Source organism: Apteryx rowi, unplaced genomic scaffold, assembly GCF_003343035.1.
Source record: "Apteryx rowi isolate R43461 unplaced genomic scaffold, aptRow1 scaffold_566, whole genome shotgun sequence".
Lineage (NCBI taxonomy): Eukaryota > Metazoa > Chordata > Aves > Apterygiformes > Apterygidae > Apteryx > Apteryx rowi.
The window spans coordinates 183,904-198,641 of record NW_020450834.1 but is presented as its reverse complement, the minus strand read 5'-3'; the positions used below and the strand labels follow the sequence as shown (position 1 = coordinate 198,641).

General features: G+C 63.1%; 4 protein-coding genes across 4 annotated transcripts; all 4 read left to right on the top strand.

Annotated features, from left to right (window-relative positions):
- Positions 1 to 3,856: 3,856 nt before the first annotated feature.
- Positions 3,857 to 4,722, top strand: LOC112973761 (dispanin subfamily A member 2b-like). The gene is made up of 2 exons (XM_026082049.1): positions 3,857 to 4,105; positions 4,200 to 4,722. Exons 1-2 carry the CDS (start codon positions 3,893 to 3,895, stop codon positions 4,398 to 4,400), a joined length of 414 nt encoding a protein of 137 aa, XP_025937834.1. The 5' UTR covers positions 3,857 to 3,892; the 3' UTR covers positions 4,401 to 4,722.
- A 1,552-nt stretch (positions 4,723 to 6,274) lies between these two features.
- LOC112973776 (dispanin subfamily A member 2b-like) lies at positions 6,275 to 7,020 on the top strand. Its single transcript, XM_026082072.1, has 2 exons — positions 6,275 to 6,493; positions 6,859 to 7,020. Exons 1-2 carry the CDS (start codon positions 6,275 to 6,277, stop codon positions 7,018 to 7,020), a joined length of 381 nt encoding a protein of 126 aa, XP_025937857.1.
- A 428-nt stretch (positions 7,021 to 7,448) lies between these two features.
- LOC112973765 (interferon-induced transmembrane protein 5-like) lies at positions 7,449 to 8,990 on the top strand. Its single transcript, XM_026082058.1, has 2 exons — positions 7,449 to 7,661; positions 8,523 to 8,990. Exons 1-2 carry the CDS (start codon positions 7,476 to 7,478, stop codon positions 8,658 to 8,660), a joined length of 324 nt encoding a protein of 107 aa, XP_025937843.1. The 5' UTR covers positions 7,449 to 7,475; the 3' UTR covers positions 8,661 to 8,990.
- Positions 8,991 to 10,414: 1,424 nt separating this feature from the next.
- On the top strand, positions 10,415 to 12,232 carry IFITM5 (interferon induced transmembrane protein 5). The gene is made up of 2 exons (XM_026082050.1): positions 10,415 to 10,600; positions 11,583 to 12,232. The coding sequence occupies exons 1-2, from the start codon at positions 10,415 to 10,417 to the stop codon at positions 11,802 to 11,804; spliced, it is 408 nt and encodes a 135-aa protein (XP_025937835.1). The 3' UTR covers positions 11,805 to 12,232.
- The last annotated feature ends 2,506 nt before the right edge of the window (positions 12,233 to 14,738 follow it).

Here is a 14,738-nt window from a genome sequence, read left to right as displayed (position 1 = left end):
CCCCCAGGGCCGGGTGCAGGGATCCTCATATCCCCACACTGGGCCTGGGGATCCTGCGGGGCCGGGTGCAGACCCAGGGCCCCGARAGGAGAGCGTGCAGTGGGTGCCAGCGCCGAAGGTGCCGGTGCCGCGGAGCCACGGTCCCGTTTCCCTGGGGAAACGCGCGCTTTCCCGGGCAGGCCCAGGCGCTCCCGTCCCCGGGGGCGGCGGAGCGGGCAGCTGCCCCCCAGGCGCCCCGTGACCCCCAGCCCGTCGCGCAGGCCGGAGGGAAACGGGCCCAGTCCCCGTCCCGGTCCCCGTCCCCATCCCGGTCGCYGTCTGCACACGGCACCACTGCCATCTACTGGGAGCATCTTGGAGCTCCTCGGGGCCAAGGCCCGACCCAAGCGCTAACGTCCCCCAAAGACGGAGCTTAAATATAGAAACGACGGTACGTGGCAATCGTGGAGCGAAACGCAGCGGGGAGCGCGCGGGGGACACCCGGCACCCGACACGGCCTTTCTTCCCGGCCGCCACRGCCGCGTCCCTGTAGCCGAGCAGGAAAGGGTAGTTCAGCCTGTACAAATCTGACAATAATTAGCAATAATAATAATAATAATAATATGGCAATAAAGAACCCCGCGCTGGAAGTGCAGCTGGCCCTACGCATGCGAGCGCCGCCACTTAAACCATGATAACAATCAACGGCAACGATTAAACCAGCGTAAACGGGATCATATAAAAAGCAAATAAAGTCCGATAAAAGCAAACAGCACAGGGAGAACTATCGGCCACGTCGCGTTTAGGGAGCCGCTCGTCGGGGCTGCTTTGGGAGTCCGCTCCGCGTGCGCGTGGCATTGCAGGTGCCAAAAGCGACACGTCACGTTTCTCCCAGGGTTTTTCCTCTCGGCTGCTTTCAGTTCCCGTTTTGCATCTCGAGGCCAGTTTGCCACCAGCTCCAAACCTGCTCGGACCAGACTAACGTCGCCCCTTCGCTTTTTAAGAGCTACCTCCCTAAAAGCGGCGTCCGCTGGCCTCCGAACGGGGCTGCGGCCTCACGCTCCAGGGAGAGGACTGGGCCCAAGAGAGCTCGATGCGAGAGGAAAGACGCTTCGAGATGTCTGAAATCCGGCAGGGCCGGGGCTGAGAACGGCCACAGCTCAGTTCACTGCCTATTTTTCCCTCCCTCTGCAGCRCGGTAGCGGTGCTCGGGAGCTCCTTAAAAGGGCGAGAGAAATCGTAGTGGTTAGGGAAAACCTTCACAGCTGAGGAAACTAGAGGGCACCAGTGCTCCGGTTTGCATTTCGAAGCCTCGCCTGCGTGCAGCTTCCTTCTGGATTCGGGAAACAGAAAGTTCATTAGCTCATAATTAAGCCCCATCGCTACAGACGCCAGAAAGCAGCGCACCCGGAAAGCTGAGCCGTCCTTATGGACCGCTTGGCGTGCAGCCGGAAGAGGGAGAGCGTGCAGCGAAATCCGTGCTCCTCCAGGAGGAGGCGGCGGCCCGACCTGCTGCCAAAAATTTGGAAACCTCTCCATTTCGCCCTTCTAGCCAACGCTCCCTCTGCCCTCCCGAGGGGTCGGCTTCAAAAGCCGAACCCCGCTGCCGGGAAACGTGCCGGGGGGGGGCCTCCTCGGAATCCGCCCTGGCGGCTCTTCCAGCGAGGCCTGTTTGTCATTAGCGCCGTTTTAACGTCTTACTGGGCACCCCGCACGTCCCAAAAGTGGCCCAGTGTTAACCCACAGGGAGCCGGGAAGGCCYGGGCTGAGCCGCAAGCTCGGACGCAGCCATCCCGCCCAGCCCCGGGATTTCGGCAGCTCCCGTTTGCAAAGCTCTGGTTTTGCATCGCCATGCACGGCTTCTGGGACCGCCAGCTGCGATCGCGTCCTCGGGGCTGCYGAACTGCCCCGGGGGCTTTCGTAAAGCCTGGCGACAGGGTAAACTCGACCCCCCCCCGGCCCAGGCGCCGGGTCCTTACGCCAGAGTGGGGGGGGGGGGGGGTTTGCGTGCGCACGGGGCAGCACACTTTGTCCTCCCTCCCCTGCGATAAGGACGGTGCTATCTGAGGTGATGGCACAGGACGGGAYGAGCGCTTCGACCCGGGTCTGCCCGGACTGAAAAAAAATAAATGACAACTCCTCTCCCGCCAGCGGCGAAACACGGGGAGGCGAAAGCGCTCGASCTTCGGCGGCGATTCCTGCGGCGGACGCCCGATCGCACGCAGCGCGCCGCAATACGGCCACCGATCGCATGCGGGCAGCGCAGGCGCTCGCAGCGGGGCAGCGCCGGGCCTGCCGCACGCTCGCAGCCGCTTGGAGCGGCAACACGCTCCGTCCCGCCTCGACAAGATTTCCGGGAAAAGAACAAAGAAGAAAAGGGAGAGGCATCCCAGAGGGATGCCGGTTTGTCGGGAGAAGCGCCTTGCGTCTCGATGGGAGCCGGAGAGGCTGGCGCAGGCTTCGGTGCTGCTCCGAAGCCTCCGCGCTCGCGGCCCCGCGGGAGGGGAGGGGAGAGGGGACCCCCCCGCGCCGCCCCGGCGCTCACCTCCGGCTGGGGGGGCGGCACGGGGGGCCGGCAGCTTTCCAAAGCGGCGCCAGTCCGCAGAAACGAAACTGCCGGGCGCCCGCCCCACGCCCAGCGGGGCGCCAGGCCAAACCCTGCGCCGAGCGCGGCCCCACGCCGAGCCCCACACGGAGCGGAGCCCCACGCTGAGCCCCACGTCCAGAGCAGCCCCTTGCCCAGGGCAGCCCCACACCAAGCAGAGCCCCACACTGAACCCCACGTGGAGCAGAGCCCCACACTGAGCCCCATGTTGAGTGGAGCCCCACGCTGAGCCCCACACCGAGGGAAGCCCCACACTGAGCCCCATGCTGAGTGGTGCCCCATGCCCAGCACAGCCCCACATGGAGCAGAGCCCCATCCTGAGCCCCACRCCAAGTGGAGCCCCACACCAAGGGGAGCCCCACACTGAGTGCAGCCCCCTGCTGAGTGGAGCCCCACGTGGAGCAGAGCCCCACACTGAGCCCCATGCCGAATGGAGCCCCACAGTGAGCCCCACATGGAGTGGAGCCCCACACTGAGCTCCATGCCAAGTGGAGCCCCACACTGAGCCCCGCACGGAGCAGGGCCCCACGCTCAGCCCCATGTGGAGCGGAGCCTCTCGCTGAGGAGCGCCCCACACTGAGTGCAGCCCTATGCCGAGCGGAGCCCCACGCTGAGCCCCACGCAGAGCAGAGCCCCACAGAGCCCCATGCCGAGTGGAGCCCCACACCAAGAGGAGCCCCATGCTGAGTGGAGCCCCACACCAAGAGGAGCCCCATGCTGAGCAGAGCCCCACACTGAGCCTGATGCTGAGTGGAGCCCCATGCCCAGCGCAGCCCCATGCCCAACACAGCCCCACGCTAAGCCCCACATGGAGCAGAGCCCCACACTGAGACCCATGCCAAGTGGAGCCCCACACCAAGGGGAGCCCCACACTGAGTGCAGCCCCACACGGAGCAGAGCCCCACGCTGAGCCCCATGCCGAGTGGAACCACGCAGTGAGCCCCACRTGGAGCAGAGCCCCTYGCCGAGGAGYGCCCCACRCCGAGYGGARCCCCACGCCGAGCGGAGCCCCATGCCCAGGGCAGCCCCGCACTGAGCCCCACGTGGAGCAGGGCCCCACGCCGAGCCCCACGCGGAGCGGAGCCCCCCCGCCGCGAGCGCGGCCGCAGGCGGGGCAGCCCCTAGGCGCCCATCGGGAAATGAAACCGCGGGCGGGGGCCGGGGGGGCGGGGGGGCGGCGCCGGGCTCCTCCTCCTGCCCCTGCTCCTGCTTTTGCCCCTGCCGCCGCCGCCGCTGCCGCCGCTGCTGCCGCCGCCGCCGCCGCCGCTGCCGCCGCTGCCGCCGCGGCGGCGTCCCGAGGGCCGAGGCATGGAGGGGGCGCGCGGCGCGGGCTCGGCGCTGCCGCCCTACGAGGTGCTCAAGGAGGGTCACGACATGGAGGTGCTGCCGCGGGGCGCCGTGGCCGTGCCGCTGCCGCCGGCCGAGCCGCCGCCCCGCGACCACCTCGCCTGGTCGCTCTGCAGCAGCCTCTACGCCAACTTCTGCTGCCTCGGCTTCCTGGCGCTCGTCTTCTCCATCAAGGTGGGAGCCGCCGCGGAGGGGGCCCTGGGGCACCGGCACCCCCCGCCCGGCCCCCTCGGCRCTGACCCCGCTCGTGTGTGTCCCCCCGCTCCAGTCTAGGGACCGCAAAGTCCTCGGYGACTACAGCGGCGCCCTCAGCTACGGCTCCACCGCCAAGTGCCTCAACATCACGACGCTGCTGCTCAGCATCCTGGCCGTCGTCCTCATCGTCATCCTGCTGGCCACGGGCGTCATCACGGCCGTGAGCTGGTACCACCAGGAGCAGCACGACCTGGGCTTCCCCGGCGGCACCTAGCGCCACGCCGGCCACCCGCCCACCCGCCCGCACTCGCCTTCCTCTCGCCACCTCCGGAGCATCCCGCTTCCCGCTCCGGCCGCCCGCCCGCTCGTCCGTCCACCTCGTTGGACGGGAGATGGGCGCCCGAGGAGCAACGCTGTCGTAACGGGGAGAGAAATCTGCTTTTCTGCTTGCAGCTTGGCTGGGGTTTGCCTTGGGGGGGACGGGGGGGGGGTCTGTAGTAGCACCCAGTGCCTGTAAATCTAGTCCCGAGGAGGAGAAGCACCTTGGTCTGTGAAAATACGCTGCTCCARTAAAAGTTTCTTTCATGTTTTTCTCACGCCTTGGCTTTTTTTTCTGTGGCCACAGCCCGGGACCTGCACGGCAGAACCTCCCACCGCTTCCCGCCTGGGCGGAAGCGGGTTAAAAATTATCATTTCCCCCCCTTTCCCTGCCAAAATACACCGAGCGGCGTGGGGGGGGGTGCGCGGGGGCCGCGCGGGGGATGCACGGGGCCGCTGGACCCAGGCGCCCACGAGGGTTTGGCAGAGGGGCCCAGCGGGAGCGCAACAACCCCCCTGCACGGGGCACCTCCTTTTTTCTTTCTTTCTTTCTTTCTTTCTTTCTTTCTTTCTTTCTTTCTTTTCTTCCTTTTTCCCCCGAAGAACCGGGGCCTCCTGCCAAGAATCGGCGCTCGTGAGTAAGCTGCCAGAAACCCTTCCCACAAAACACGGCCGTTATTCGCTGCAGAACCCCTGGCGCTGTCGGCCTGGTGAATCATTTATTCCTGAGTTCCTGCTCTTCTTCCCGTAAAAGCAAGCAGGCACGTGTCCCCCTCCGGCCCCGGCTGCAAACAGCTTCGTTAATCCGCTGCCGGCCTATGGGGCAACCAACGCGTGCCCCGGAGCAGGAAATTTGATTAAAAGTCCCCGTCTAGCTGAAGAGCATTTTTTCGAAGGTCAGCAGACCCCTGCTCCGAGACGTCACCCTGATCTTTCGGGAGTTTGGCACCGCTTCCCCATCACGCTGCCGGCAGCAGCCCCGTCCCGCTCTCCGACRTACTTTTGGCTAAGGCCCGGCCGGGTTTTGCTGGACTGCAGGCTTTCCCACGCCCGCTTCCCCCCTCTCTACGGATATTTGTCCCCCCTCTGACCACGTGGCTTTGTTTATCGCTAGCCGTTCAGCTCCCTTTCCGCTTAGGGAACACGTGGGCTCAGCACCRAAAAGTGCCGGCACCTCCGAGCTGGAAACCGACCCGCCAGGACGGCGGGAAAAACTGAGTGGGCAGCGAGAGCGGGTGATCGATGCCCTTGCCACCATCCACATGGAAAACTGACCCCCCCCGCTCTGCCGAGTGGCAGAAAACCTGTTTGGGGGGTGTTTTTGGTGTTTTTTTTTCTGGAAAAACTCCAGGGCTCCGTTTGGTTTCGCGCTGCGCAGCCTCTGCATCGACCGGCGGTGCCGGGCGGAAAGGGCAATTAGCTTCCCAAAACTCCCTCCGCTCACACGAGCGGCAATCGGAAATGAGTCAGCCCCCACCACTGCCGGCTGAGCCGGACTTTTCCCGCAGCCTCCTGCCCGGGCGAATCCCGCGCTCCCCCTCCAAGCTGCCGGAGGGGACGCGGCGCCAGTCTCCGAAGCATYGGGGCCTCGAAGCCCTTCGCCCTGCCGAAAGCCGCCCCCGGAAACGGCCGGGATGTCCCTCCGGCACTGGCACCGGCACCAGCGCGGCGCAGGGCGCTGCCGCCCTTTGCACCTCGATGGCCGTGCCCCGGCAGGTGGGAACTGTCCCCGCTGTCCTCCGGGCGTCCCCGCGGCTCCACCCCGGCAAACCCTCCTCTTATCTATCGCTTATAACTAGGTGGCCCCGGGCGCCCCAGCTCCTCGCCGCCATGGACAACTACCCGTCCGCCGTCACCATCGACATGTCGCCCCGGGGCTACCACGGGGCGGCCTTCCCTCCTTACCCCACGGCCACCGCTTTCGGCCRGGTGGAGGCCCCCAGCCCCAGGCCGGAGCCGCGGGACTTTGTGCTCTGGTCCTTCTTCAACACCTTCTTCTGCTGCAACCCTCTCTGCCTGGCCTTCATCGCCCTCGTCTTCTCCATCAAGGTGAGGGCAAACGTGGGGCTCGGCAGGGCCCCGGGGACGGGCAGCTCGGAGGCCCAGCAGGTTGCGGGTCCCCTTCCGCAGGACCCATTAAATCACTGCTCTGCTCTCTTGAGCAAGCCCCATACGAGCTCCGGCGCGGGGAGCTTGTGCCGCCTCCGCTCCCGGCCYGGCTCCTGCCTCCTTCCTTGCTTGCGGCTCGCGGGAAGGGTTTAATGCTTTACTAGTACTCGAGATAAGAAATAGCCGCTTACGGGGCGCGCTTTCAAGCGAACCCTTTCCAGCAGAGACACGGGTTTTCTGATCCGACCCCTCRGGTCCTTCCCGTCTCACTCCCCTCTCCTTCCTCCTCCTCCTCCTCTCCGCAGGCCAGAGACGAAAAAATTGCCCAGCAGCCCCTGTTGGCGAGCAAATACGGGGCGATAGCCAAGCACCTGAACATCGTGGCGTCCATCCTCGGCACCTTGCTCATCATCATCGCGGTGGTGCTGCTGTTTCTGTACATACCAGCGCTGCATTACACCATGTAGAGCCCCCGGCTGTCCCCACCGGCCGCTCGGCCCGCCAGCGGCCCTTCCCCGCTCCCGCTGGATAAAACTGCTCCGTTCCTGCCTGGGAAACGGCGCACGCTCACGTTTCGGGATGCATTGTGTCCCCCCCACCCCGGAGCGTCCCCTCTCAGCTCCCCGAAAGCCGCCCCATGCGGCCGCTGGCTGCCCCATCGCCCGCTTCGACCCCAAAACGGCGCGGGGGGCCAGGCAGGCACGCGCCCCCGTCACCGGCGGGAGCAGGGCTGGCACGTCCCTAATTCAGCCGGCACCGGTCGCGAGGAAAGGGTGCAGCCGCCGGCCGGAGCTGCAACGGGATGGGGTGGGTGGGGGGGAGGTCTGGGAGATGCAGCGGGCGAAGCAGAGGCTGGGTTTCGTTTCCCGCTGCGCCTCCTCCTCCGCGTGCGGCAGCAACGGCTTGGCTCCCCGGCGCAGCCATGCAGCCCCGGCAGGCGGACGCGTGCATCCCGCTGCAGCCCCCCGAGCAGGGGCGGCCCCACGCCGCCGGCCCCGACGGGGGGCCCCGCGACTTCATCCTCTGGTCCCTCTTCAACGCGCTGCTGGGCCAGGGCTTCTCCTACCTGGGCTGCCTTTGCTTCCCTGCCCTCATCTTCTCCATCAAGGTGAGCTGCGGCCCCACAGCCCCGACCGGCACCCAAGCCCCCGAGCCGCTGCCCCAGAGCCGGTCCGACCAGGAGCCCCCGATCTGGTGCCCTAGACCCAGCCCAGCCGGGAGCCCCAATCTGGTCCCCAGACCTGGCCCAACTGGGATCCCTGCCCAGTTGGGACTCCCTGAGCTGGTCCTCAGACCCGGCCCGGCTGGGAGCCCCCAGTCTGGTGCCCCAGACTCAGCCCAGCCAGGAGCCCTGACCTGGACCCCAGAGCTGGCCCAACCGGGACTCCCTAAGCTGGTCGCCAGAGCTTGTCCTACCAGGACCCCTGTTGTGGCCCCCAGATCCACCCCAGCCAGGACTCCCTGATCCGGTCCCCCAGGGCCAGCCTGACCGGGACTTCCCGATCCAGTCCTCCAGCCCCATCTGACCGGGACCCCCCGATCCTCTGCCCCAAACCCACCGTGACCGGGATCCTCCGATCTGGTTCCTCCAAGCCCACCCAACCCAGCACCCCCCAACTCAGCCCAACCGGGTCCCCCTGATCCGGTCCCTCCAAGCCAGCCTGACCTGATCCTCCCCCGACCTGGGACCCCATGTCCCTGTGCCGCTATGCCAGCTTGTCTCGGGACCCCCCGATCCGGTCCCGGACCCAGCCCGTGGCCGGTACCCACGTGCCGGTCCTGGCAGGCCCACGCCCAGGGCAAATTCCCCTCTTTCCCCCGGCGCTGCGCATCCGCGAGGCCCCAGCACCACCTGGCGGCCACCCCAGCTGGGCCAAACCCCATAACCGCCCCTGGACCCCCAGGCCCGCTGCAGGCCCTCGGTGGGGGTCCAGCTCCTCCTGCCGAGCCTTTCCGCTTCACCCCGCAGGCCCGCGACCGCAAGGTGTTGGGGGACCTGGAGGCCGCGCGGCGCTACGGCGCCCGGGCCAAGGCGCTGAACATCATCAGCTCGCTGCTGCTGGCTGGGGCCATGGTGGCGATCATCATCATCGTCGTGTGGAGGTAGGGGGCCTGATGCGGCCCCGCTCGCCCCCCTCGAGGACCAGACCCCGCTTGCTGCCCTCCCGCTGCTAAGCAAGGAGCTCATCTCCCCCGAGAGAGCGCCGGGGCCCCGCTGCCGCCCCAGCACGGGGGAAAGGGGGGCCGAGCTCCGGCAAGGCGCTGCCTCCTCGCTGCCTGCACCCCGGAACAGACCGAAGAGTTTGGATACGGCTTTAAAGGCCGGGCTGGGCGGCTGCTTCCGGCGCCCCGTTCTTCACCAGGGAGGGGACCGGCTCTCCCGGCCGCACTGGTGTTTAACCCGGTTGCAACGCACTTGCAGGTCACAAATAAAGCTTCCCGCAAAACCTGGTGCCTGGCTTTTTATTCACAGCCCACGGGGAAGACGAGGACCCGCAGGGAGACCGGCTGGGACACGGGGAGGGGGGAGACGCCCGGGATGCCCTGAGAGACCCAGGAGCGACGAGAAGCTCCTCACCCCGTTATCCACCACCCCTGAACGCTTCCACCCGTTCCAGGGTCCCATCAGGGAACGGGGGCTTTTAATAACCAGGGAACCTGCCCTGCCGCAGCACACTCCCAGCCTGCGCCTCTCTTCCAGGCCCGGGATAAGCGCTTCTTCCTCAAGACCTAGGAATGGCAGAAGGAAAAAATACCCCTTGGGCTTTTCTGGCAATATGCACCCCCTCCTCTTGCAAAGCCCCATCTCCTTCCACCGCCGGGGTATTGCGTAGGGCTTCACCAGAAGTAGCACCTCGCTGTTTTAGAGTTGACTTCCCACTTAATGCTATCTCTAAGGGGGGGGGGAAAAAAAGTGTAGAGCTTTTAACAGCCCTTAGCAGCCCCAAGCACCGATAGCCCAGGTGCTGTAGGAACAGCGGTCAGATCTACCTGAGCCGAAGGCTTCCTCAGCAGCGGGTGTTTCTGAACAGCAGCATTTCTGCCAACAATACAGGACATTGTTCGCTAGACGCTCTTGCGACGGTGATCGCTTGGCCTGGGAACCGCAAAGCCCTCTCGATGCTAACAGCGCTAGCTAATGGGCAGGAAACCCTCGTTGCTCAGCACGTAGTTCTGCTCCTGTGGTCTGAGCTGGCTGCGAGCATGAGGTTGTCCACGCCAAACAGCACCTGCACGCGCTGAAGGTGTCAATCCGGGGTCACAACAGGACCACGCGAGATGCGACTTCCTTGGCAGGCCTGGCACGGAGGATCTGTCTGGCGTCCGCTCCTCCGGGTACCGGTCCCGTTTGGTGCATCCACAGCCCAGGTGAAAGACCTGTGCTGACCTTTCTATCCGGGCTAATGCAAAGCCCCAGCAATGGGCGGAGAGGCTGGAAAGGATGCTCTCAGCTGCGCGGCTGCCGATCGCCTGTTGCAAGTTTTCCCGCGGATCCCTCCTGTCGATTCCTTGGGCATTCAGCTTCTCCCTGAGGACGCGTCCCTCTGCCCAGCCCTGCCACGGACGCGGGCTGGAGCAGTTTGTGACTCTCATTCTGGGAGGAAGGCTGAATATAAAAAGCCACTGCCTATACGCTTGCAGGGGGGAGGCAGGCTTGCAAGGCCAAGTTGTGTTTCTCCTAGCTCCCAGCCAAGCATTTCTGATAACCACAGCCCAGGCAGGGCTGTAATTTCTCTGATTTATATATAGAGAAGACGAGCCCGTGCCGGAGGCAGGGCCTATATAAAGGGGCTGCGGTGCCCTGCTCCCCCAGACGGGCTGCTAGGGCAGAAGAGCTGAGGGTTGCTCCTCTGCGTGGCCATGGACACCTCCTATCCACGTGAGGACTACCTGCCCATGACGTCCCACAAGCGGGACCCTTCTCCCACCGTCATCACCATCAGCTCCGCTGTGGTGCCCCGTGACCACCTGATCTGGTCCGTCTTCAACACCCTCTACATGAACTTCTGTTGTCTCGGGTTTGTGGCTCTTGCCTTCTCTGTCAAGGTAAGGAAACCCAGCGCTGCCTTGCCTCGGGGAGGCTGCTCCGCAGGGCGGAGACAGCCAGGACCCAGGTGGGAATCGGAGATCCATGTTTGGGCTTACCTGGCCTTTCTGAGAGCCTTCCTCGTGCTCCGAGTTGCTGACGCCACGTCAAGGGAGGATTTCCCGAGGAGATACGGAAACAGGGAACACAGACTGCCTGGGAGGGTTGGGGTAGAGGGCACTAGAAAAAGAGCCCAACACCTTTAAGAGGACCTTGTCCCCCTGCCATTTGCAGGCAACACCATTCCCTGGAAAAGACCCCCCATCCCTTCCTGCCACCTATTAATGAGGCTGTAAGAGCCCCCCAGCTAATCGCACCTTCCCGCCACCCCGGGGCTGCCGCTGTCCGAGGAGGGATGTAGCACTGAGGACCAGCTGCTCTCCTCAGAGGGCGTTGGAGGCAGAGATGCCCCCCTGGCTCCCCCACAGGACCTGCTGTCTGGCAGGAGCAGGTCCAGTCGGACTCAGCCAGGGTGGAGAGACTGGGGAAAGGGAGATCTGGAGCCTCCGTCCTTTTCTCTGTGAGCCCAGCCAGCCCCACCGGGTCGCTCGCAGCTCTGCCACGGCATTTCCCTGGAGGCACGAAACGAGGGCGAGAAGCAGAGATAAGGCAAAGGCTGGCTGGGGGCTGCCCGCGGAGCCAAGCTGGTTTGTCGCGAGCTGGTGGAGATCTTGGCACAGCCAGGAGGACTAAATTGCAGGGTGCAAGAGCGCGGTGCTGCCTCGCTGGAAGCTACGTGGCGAGTAGGGAGGCTGGAAGGAGGTCCAGGCTGTTTGCTCAGACACACCTTGGGTTCAGCAGGGCTATGAGGAGAGGGAAGGGACGTGGGTCTTCCCGGAGCCGCAGGGAGGGGAGGGCAGCCACAGGCAGTTTCGGGACCGCTGCCCCGTTGCTTTTGCCACCCCCAGCTCAGCCAGTCGCCCCGTGTCTCGGCTGTTGTAGGCACGGGACCAGAAGGTGGCCGGAGACGTGGAAGCCGCTCGGCACTTCAGCTCCAAGGCCAGATGCTACAACATCCTGGCCACAGTGGGGAGCCTGGTGCTGCCGCTCCTGCTCACCGCCCTCATCATCACCGGCGTGATCCACCTCTCCAAGCTCGCCCAGGAGTCCATAGACTTCTTCAGCTACCAGCTCAGCACGAGCGACGACGACGACGACAAGTGACCGGCAGGTGAAGGGCTCGTGGAAACTCCTCTGCATCGCTTGTGGCCTCCCAACTAGACTGCCGGTCCAGCATAACCAGCCACTAATACCACTGCCCGTCTCCACCATCCAGAGCCCTAGGGCTCACACACACGTGTCCTCCTGCAGTGTCCGAGGGCCCCAGAACGTGTTTCACATGCTTTTGTGCCCTTAGAGCAGCACGTGGGGTGCGGAGGCAACCTCCGCGCAGCCTCATAGACCCCACGGACTTTTACGCAGCTGAGTCTCCGCTGGCCTCTCACCTCCCCCTTGCCCAGTCCAGCACCCCCAGCGCCGAGGTGCTTGACACCAGCTCCCTGCCCTGCTTCTCGTGGGGTTAGTTTCATTTACTCTGTGTTTTTTTCTGTTTTTAAACACTTTATACTGCGTGGGCTACAGCATCCAGCCAGCCTTGGTCATTACTATTTATATCATTAAATAATTTCACACATTGCGAGTCTTCTGCGTGTGTATGTGTGTAGGACAGGGGGGCATGCTACAGGACTAGAGGACATTTATATTTACAGGCACCTCATGCTCTTCGCATTGAGGAGACTTAGTAATTTACCTTACTTTTAAGGACACTCAGCCTAAAACAACCACAGGCCATGGGTGTGAGAGGAACACGGGCTCCCATCTATGACTGAGGAAGGGAAAGAAGAACTGAGAGGGGTTTCCCAGCCCAGTAGGGAATGGTACCTGTCGGACAGTAATTAGCAAAATAAGATATTACCCCCCTCTGAATGGAGCCGACACCTACAAACTCATTGCAGTAAAGCAGGAATCCTCCAGCTCGTCCAGCATTATTACTTTGGTCATAATCTTGCCTCATTTTGGCTCTGCCTCTGTTCCCCTTGGGCATGAAAAAGGAACAAGCAGAGGAGCCAGGCTACCGCAAGGAAGGCTCTCTGGCTGCTTTTCTAGCCCAACAGCAAAACACAGCTAGCCCTGCAGAGAACCACCTCTAGAAACCATCCCACACGACTCCGCGCTGTCGGAGGAATGGGCCAGCTTTCAGAGGTGAGCCTGGCACCTTCCCATGCCTGTGCATCTGGGAAGGCGGTGCTGGAGGGGATTCGGGAAGCAAAGTCCCAAGCTCGTGACAAACGTGTGGCCAACCCCCTCTAAGTAAGCTCAGCTACCAGCCTCCGAGGTGTTGGTTCATCTGGAGCCTCTGGTCTGATGAGCCTGCTGCCGAGTTTGGCTCCAAAGCGGTGGGTTCCTCCTTCCCCCTCCCCTGTCACAGTCTCACTCGGGGGAGAAGCAGGAGCATTTTTATAGCTCCTAGGGGCCGTCCTGCGTTTCCCACGGGGCAGCCCCTGCGGCAAGGCGGGGGCTCACCGCAGCATGCCTGCGCACACCCCCAAGGGCTGAAGTCCTGCTGGACCTGGGCACGGACCGGCTGGGTCAGGCTACCCTTGGCCCAAGGACAGCGCTCCCGTCTCCCACGCTCGGCTCCTTACCGGGAGACAGGCCCAGCACTCGGCCAAAGGCGCCGTGGATAACGGCTTCTGCCAAGGTATTCGAGGCAAGAAAGGGAGCATCTTGCAGCTCTCTGCGAAAGGAGGGGGCTGCACCTTCCTGCCTGCCTGCTGCCCTCACCAGCCAGACACCAGCTCTGCCTGCAGCCACCTACAACAGCCCGCTGCAAGCCTGCTGCAACCCCTCTTGTCACCCCTTTGGCCAGACCTAGTGTGATACACCGGGCCCCTGCGGGCCAAAGCTGGCTCATTTTGGAGGCTCAGCTAAGAGGATCCCTCCTTCCCCCAGCTGCTGCCCCACTGAGCAGCATGTGGCCTGCAAACTGGCCTAGAGAGAGGGTTTAATCCCAGTCCTCTCATCAACATCAAGACCTAGATGCAGCCTGAGACCTGTTATCCTTTTTTTTTTTTTGGGGGGGGGGGGGGGAAACAGAGGGCTCCGTTTCTGTCCTGCCCTGCTGCTGAGAACTGGTGGTAATTAGTGGTTCAGCAGTTTTTGACAAGGTCTGATGTAGAGCCAGCATAATTACAGGGCAGGGGACTTTCTTTGCTCCTTCCCTAAGCATTCCCACATGCTGCCTGCCGTGTGGAGCGGCCACAGGGCTTTTTATAAATTCCTCAGAATTCATTTGAGAATTCTGGGTTTTGTTTACAGAGGAGAAAAAAAGATTCTGCCGGGCCTGGAGTGGCTTTGAAATTCCCTTGTTTGACACATGTCCGCTCTAGAAAACGCATGTGGCAGGTAGGCGGGTGGAGCAGGGAGAGGAGCCACCAAAACCATGCTGAGGAATGAGGAAGCAGCAGCAGAAACTGCTGTGAGTTACAGAATTGGGTGCTGGGTCTTTTGGGGGATCATGCCCCCACGTTTCTACACATACACAGACACACAGCATATGGCCAGTATTTTTACTTCCCAAACACAACGCATCTCTTGCCCTTTCTAACCAGAAGCCCATGCTGCGGCTCCAGTAGCTTTGCTTTTGCTTGCTTAGGGTATAAAAGGCCAGTGCCAGCCTTCTCCTCAGGGCTTTAACACATCCTTTGCCTCTAACCGTGGCTGGCAAACCACCCCTTACCCTTTCTTTCTCTTTGCATTGTTTCCGAAAAGCATGTCGGAGCAAGCACTTGGCTGGGGCAGGCACTTGGCTGGAGGAGTGGTGCCATTCAAGCAGTGGCCTGTCTTGGTTTAGCCCAGTGAGTTGAAGGGCAAGAGCTGTTGCCTCTGTTCTCCAGGAACCTTCCAACTCACTTTGAAGCTTGGCACTGGGAAAGAAAGTGTTACTTCCGCAACATAGGCTGGGAGCTCACCTGCACTGACTTTTATCCTTTATGGTTTTCTAGGACACCAAAAACGCCTTAAGCAAACACATGACACTTGCTCCCTCCCTGCTTATGCTGGTTAGCTGGAGGAACAACTTTGCACTCATTCTCATCT

What these genes read in the sequence shown, in the direction of transcription:
- LOC112973765 (XM_026082058.1), top strand. Translation starts at nt 7,476, where the DNA reads ATGCAGCCCCGGCAGGCGGACGCGTGCATCCCGCTGCAGCCCCCCGAG. An exon ending in CCCTCATCTTCTCCATCAAG is followed by an intron (nt 7,662 to 8,522) that starts GTGAGCTGCGGC and finishes TTCACCCCGCAG; the next exon opens with GCCCGCGACCGCAAGGTGTT.
- IFITM5 (XM_026082050.1), top strand. Translation starts at nt 10,415, where the DNA reads ATGGACACCTCCTATCCACGTGAGGACTACCTGCCCATGACGTCCCAC. An exon ending in CTCTTGCCTTCTCTGTCAAG is followed by an intron (nt 10,601 to 11,582) that starts GTAAGGAAACCC and finishes CGGCTGTTGTAG; the next exon opens with GCACGGGACCAGAAGGTGGC.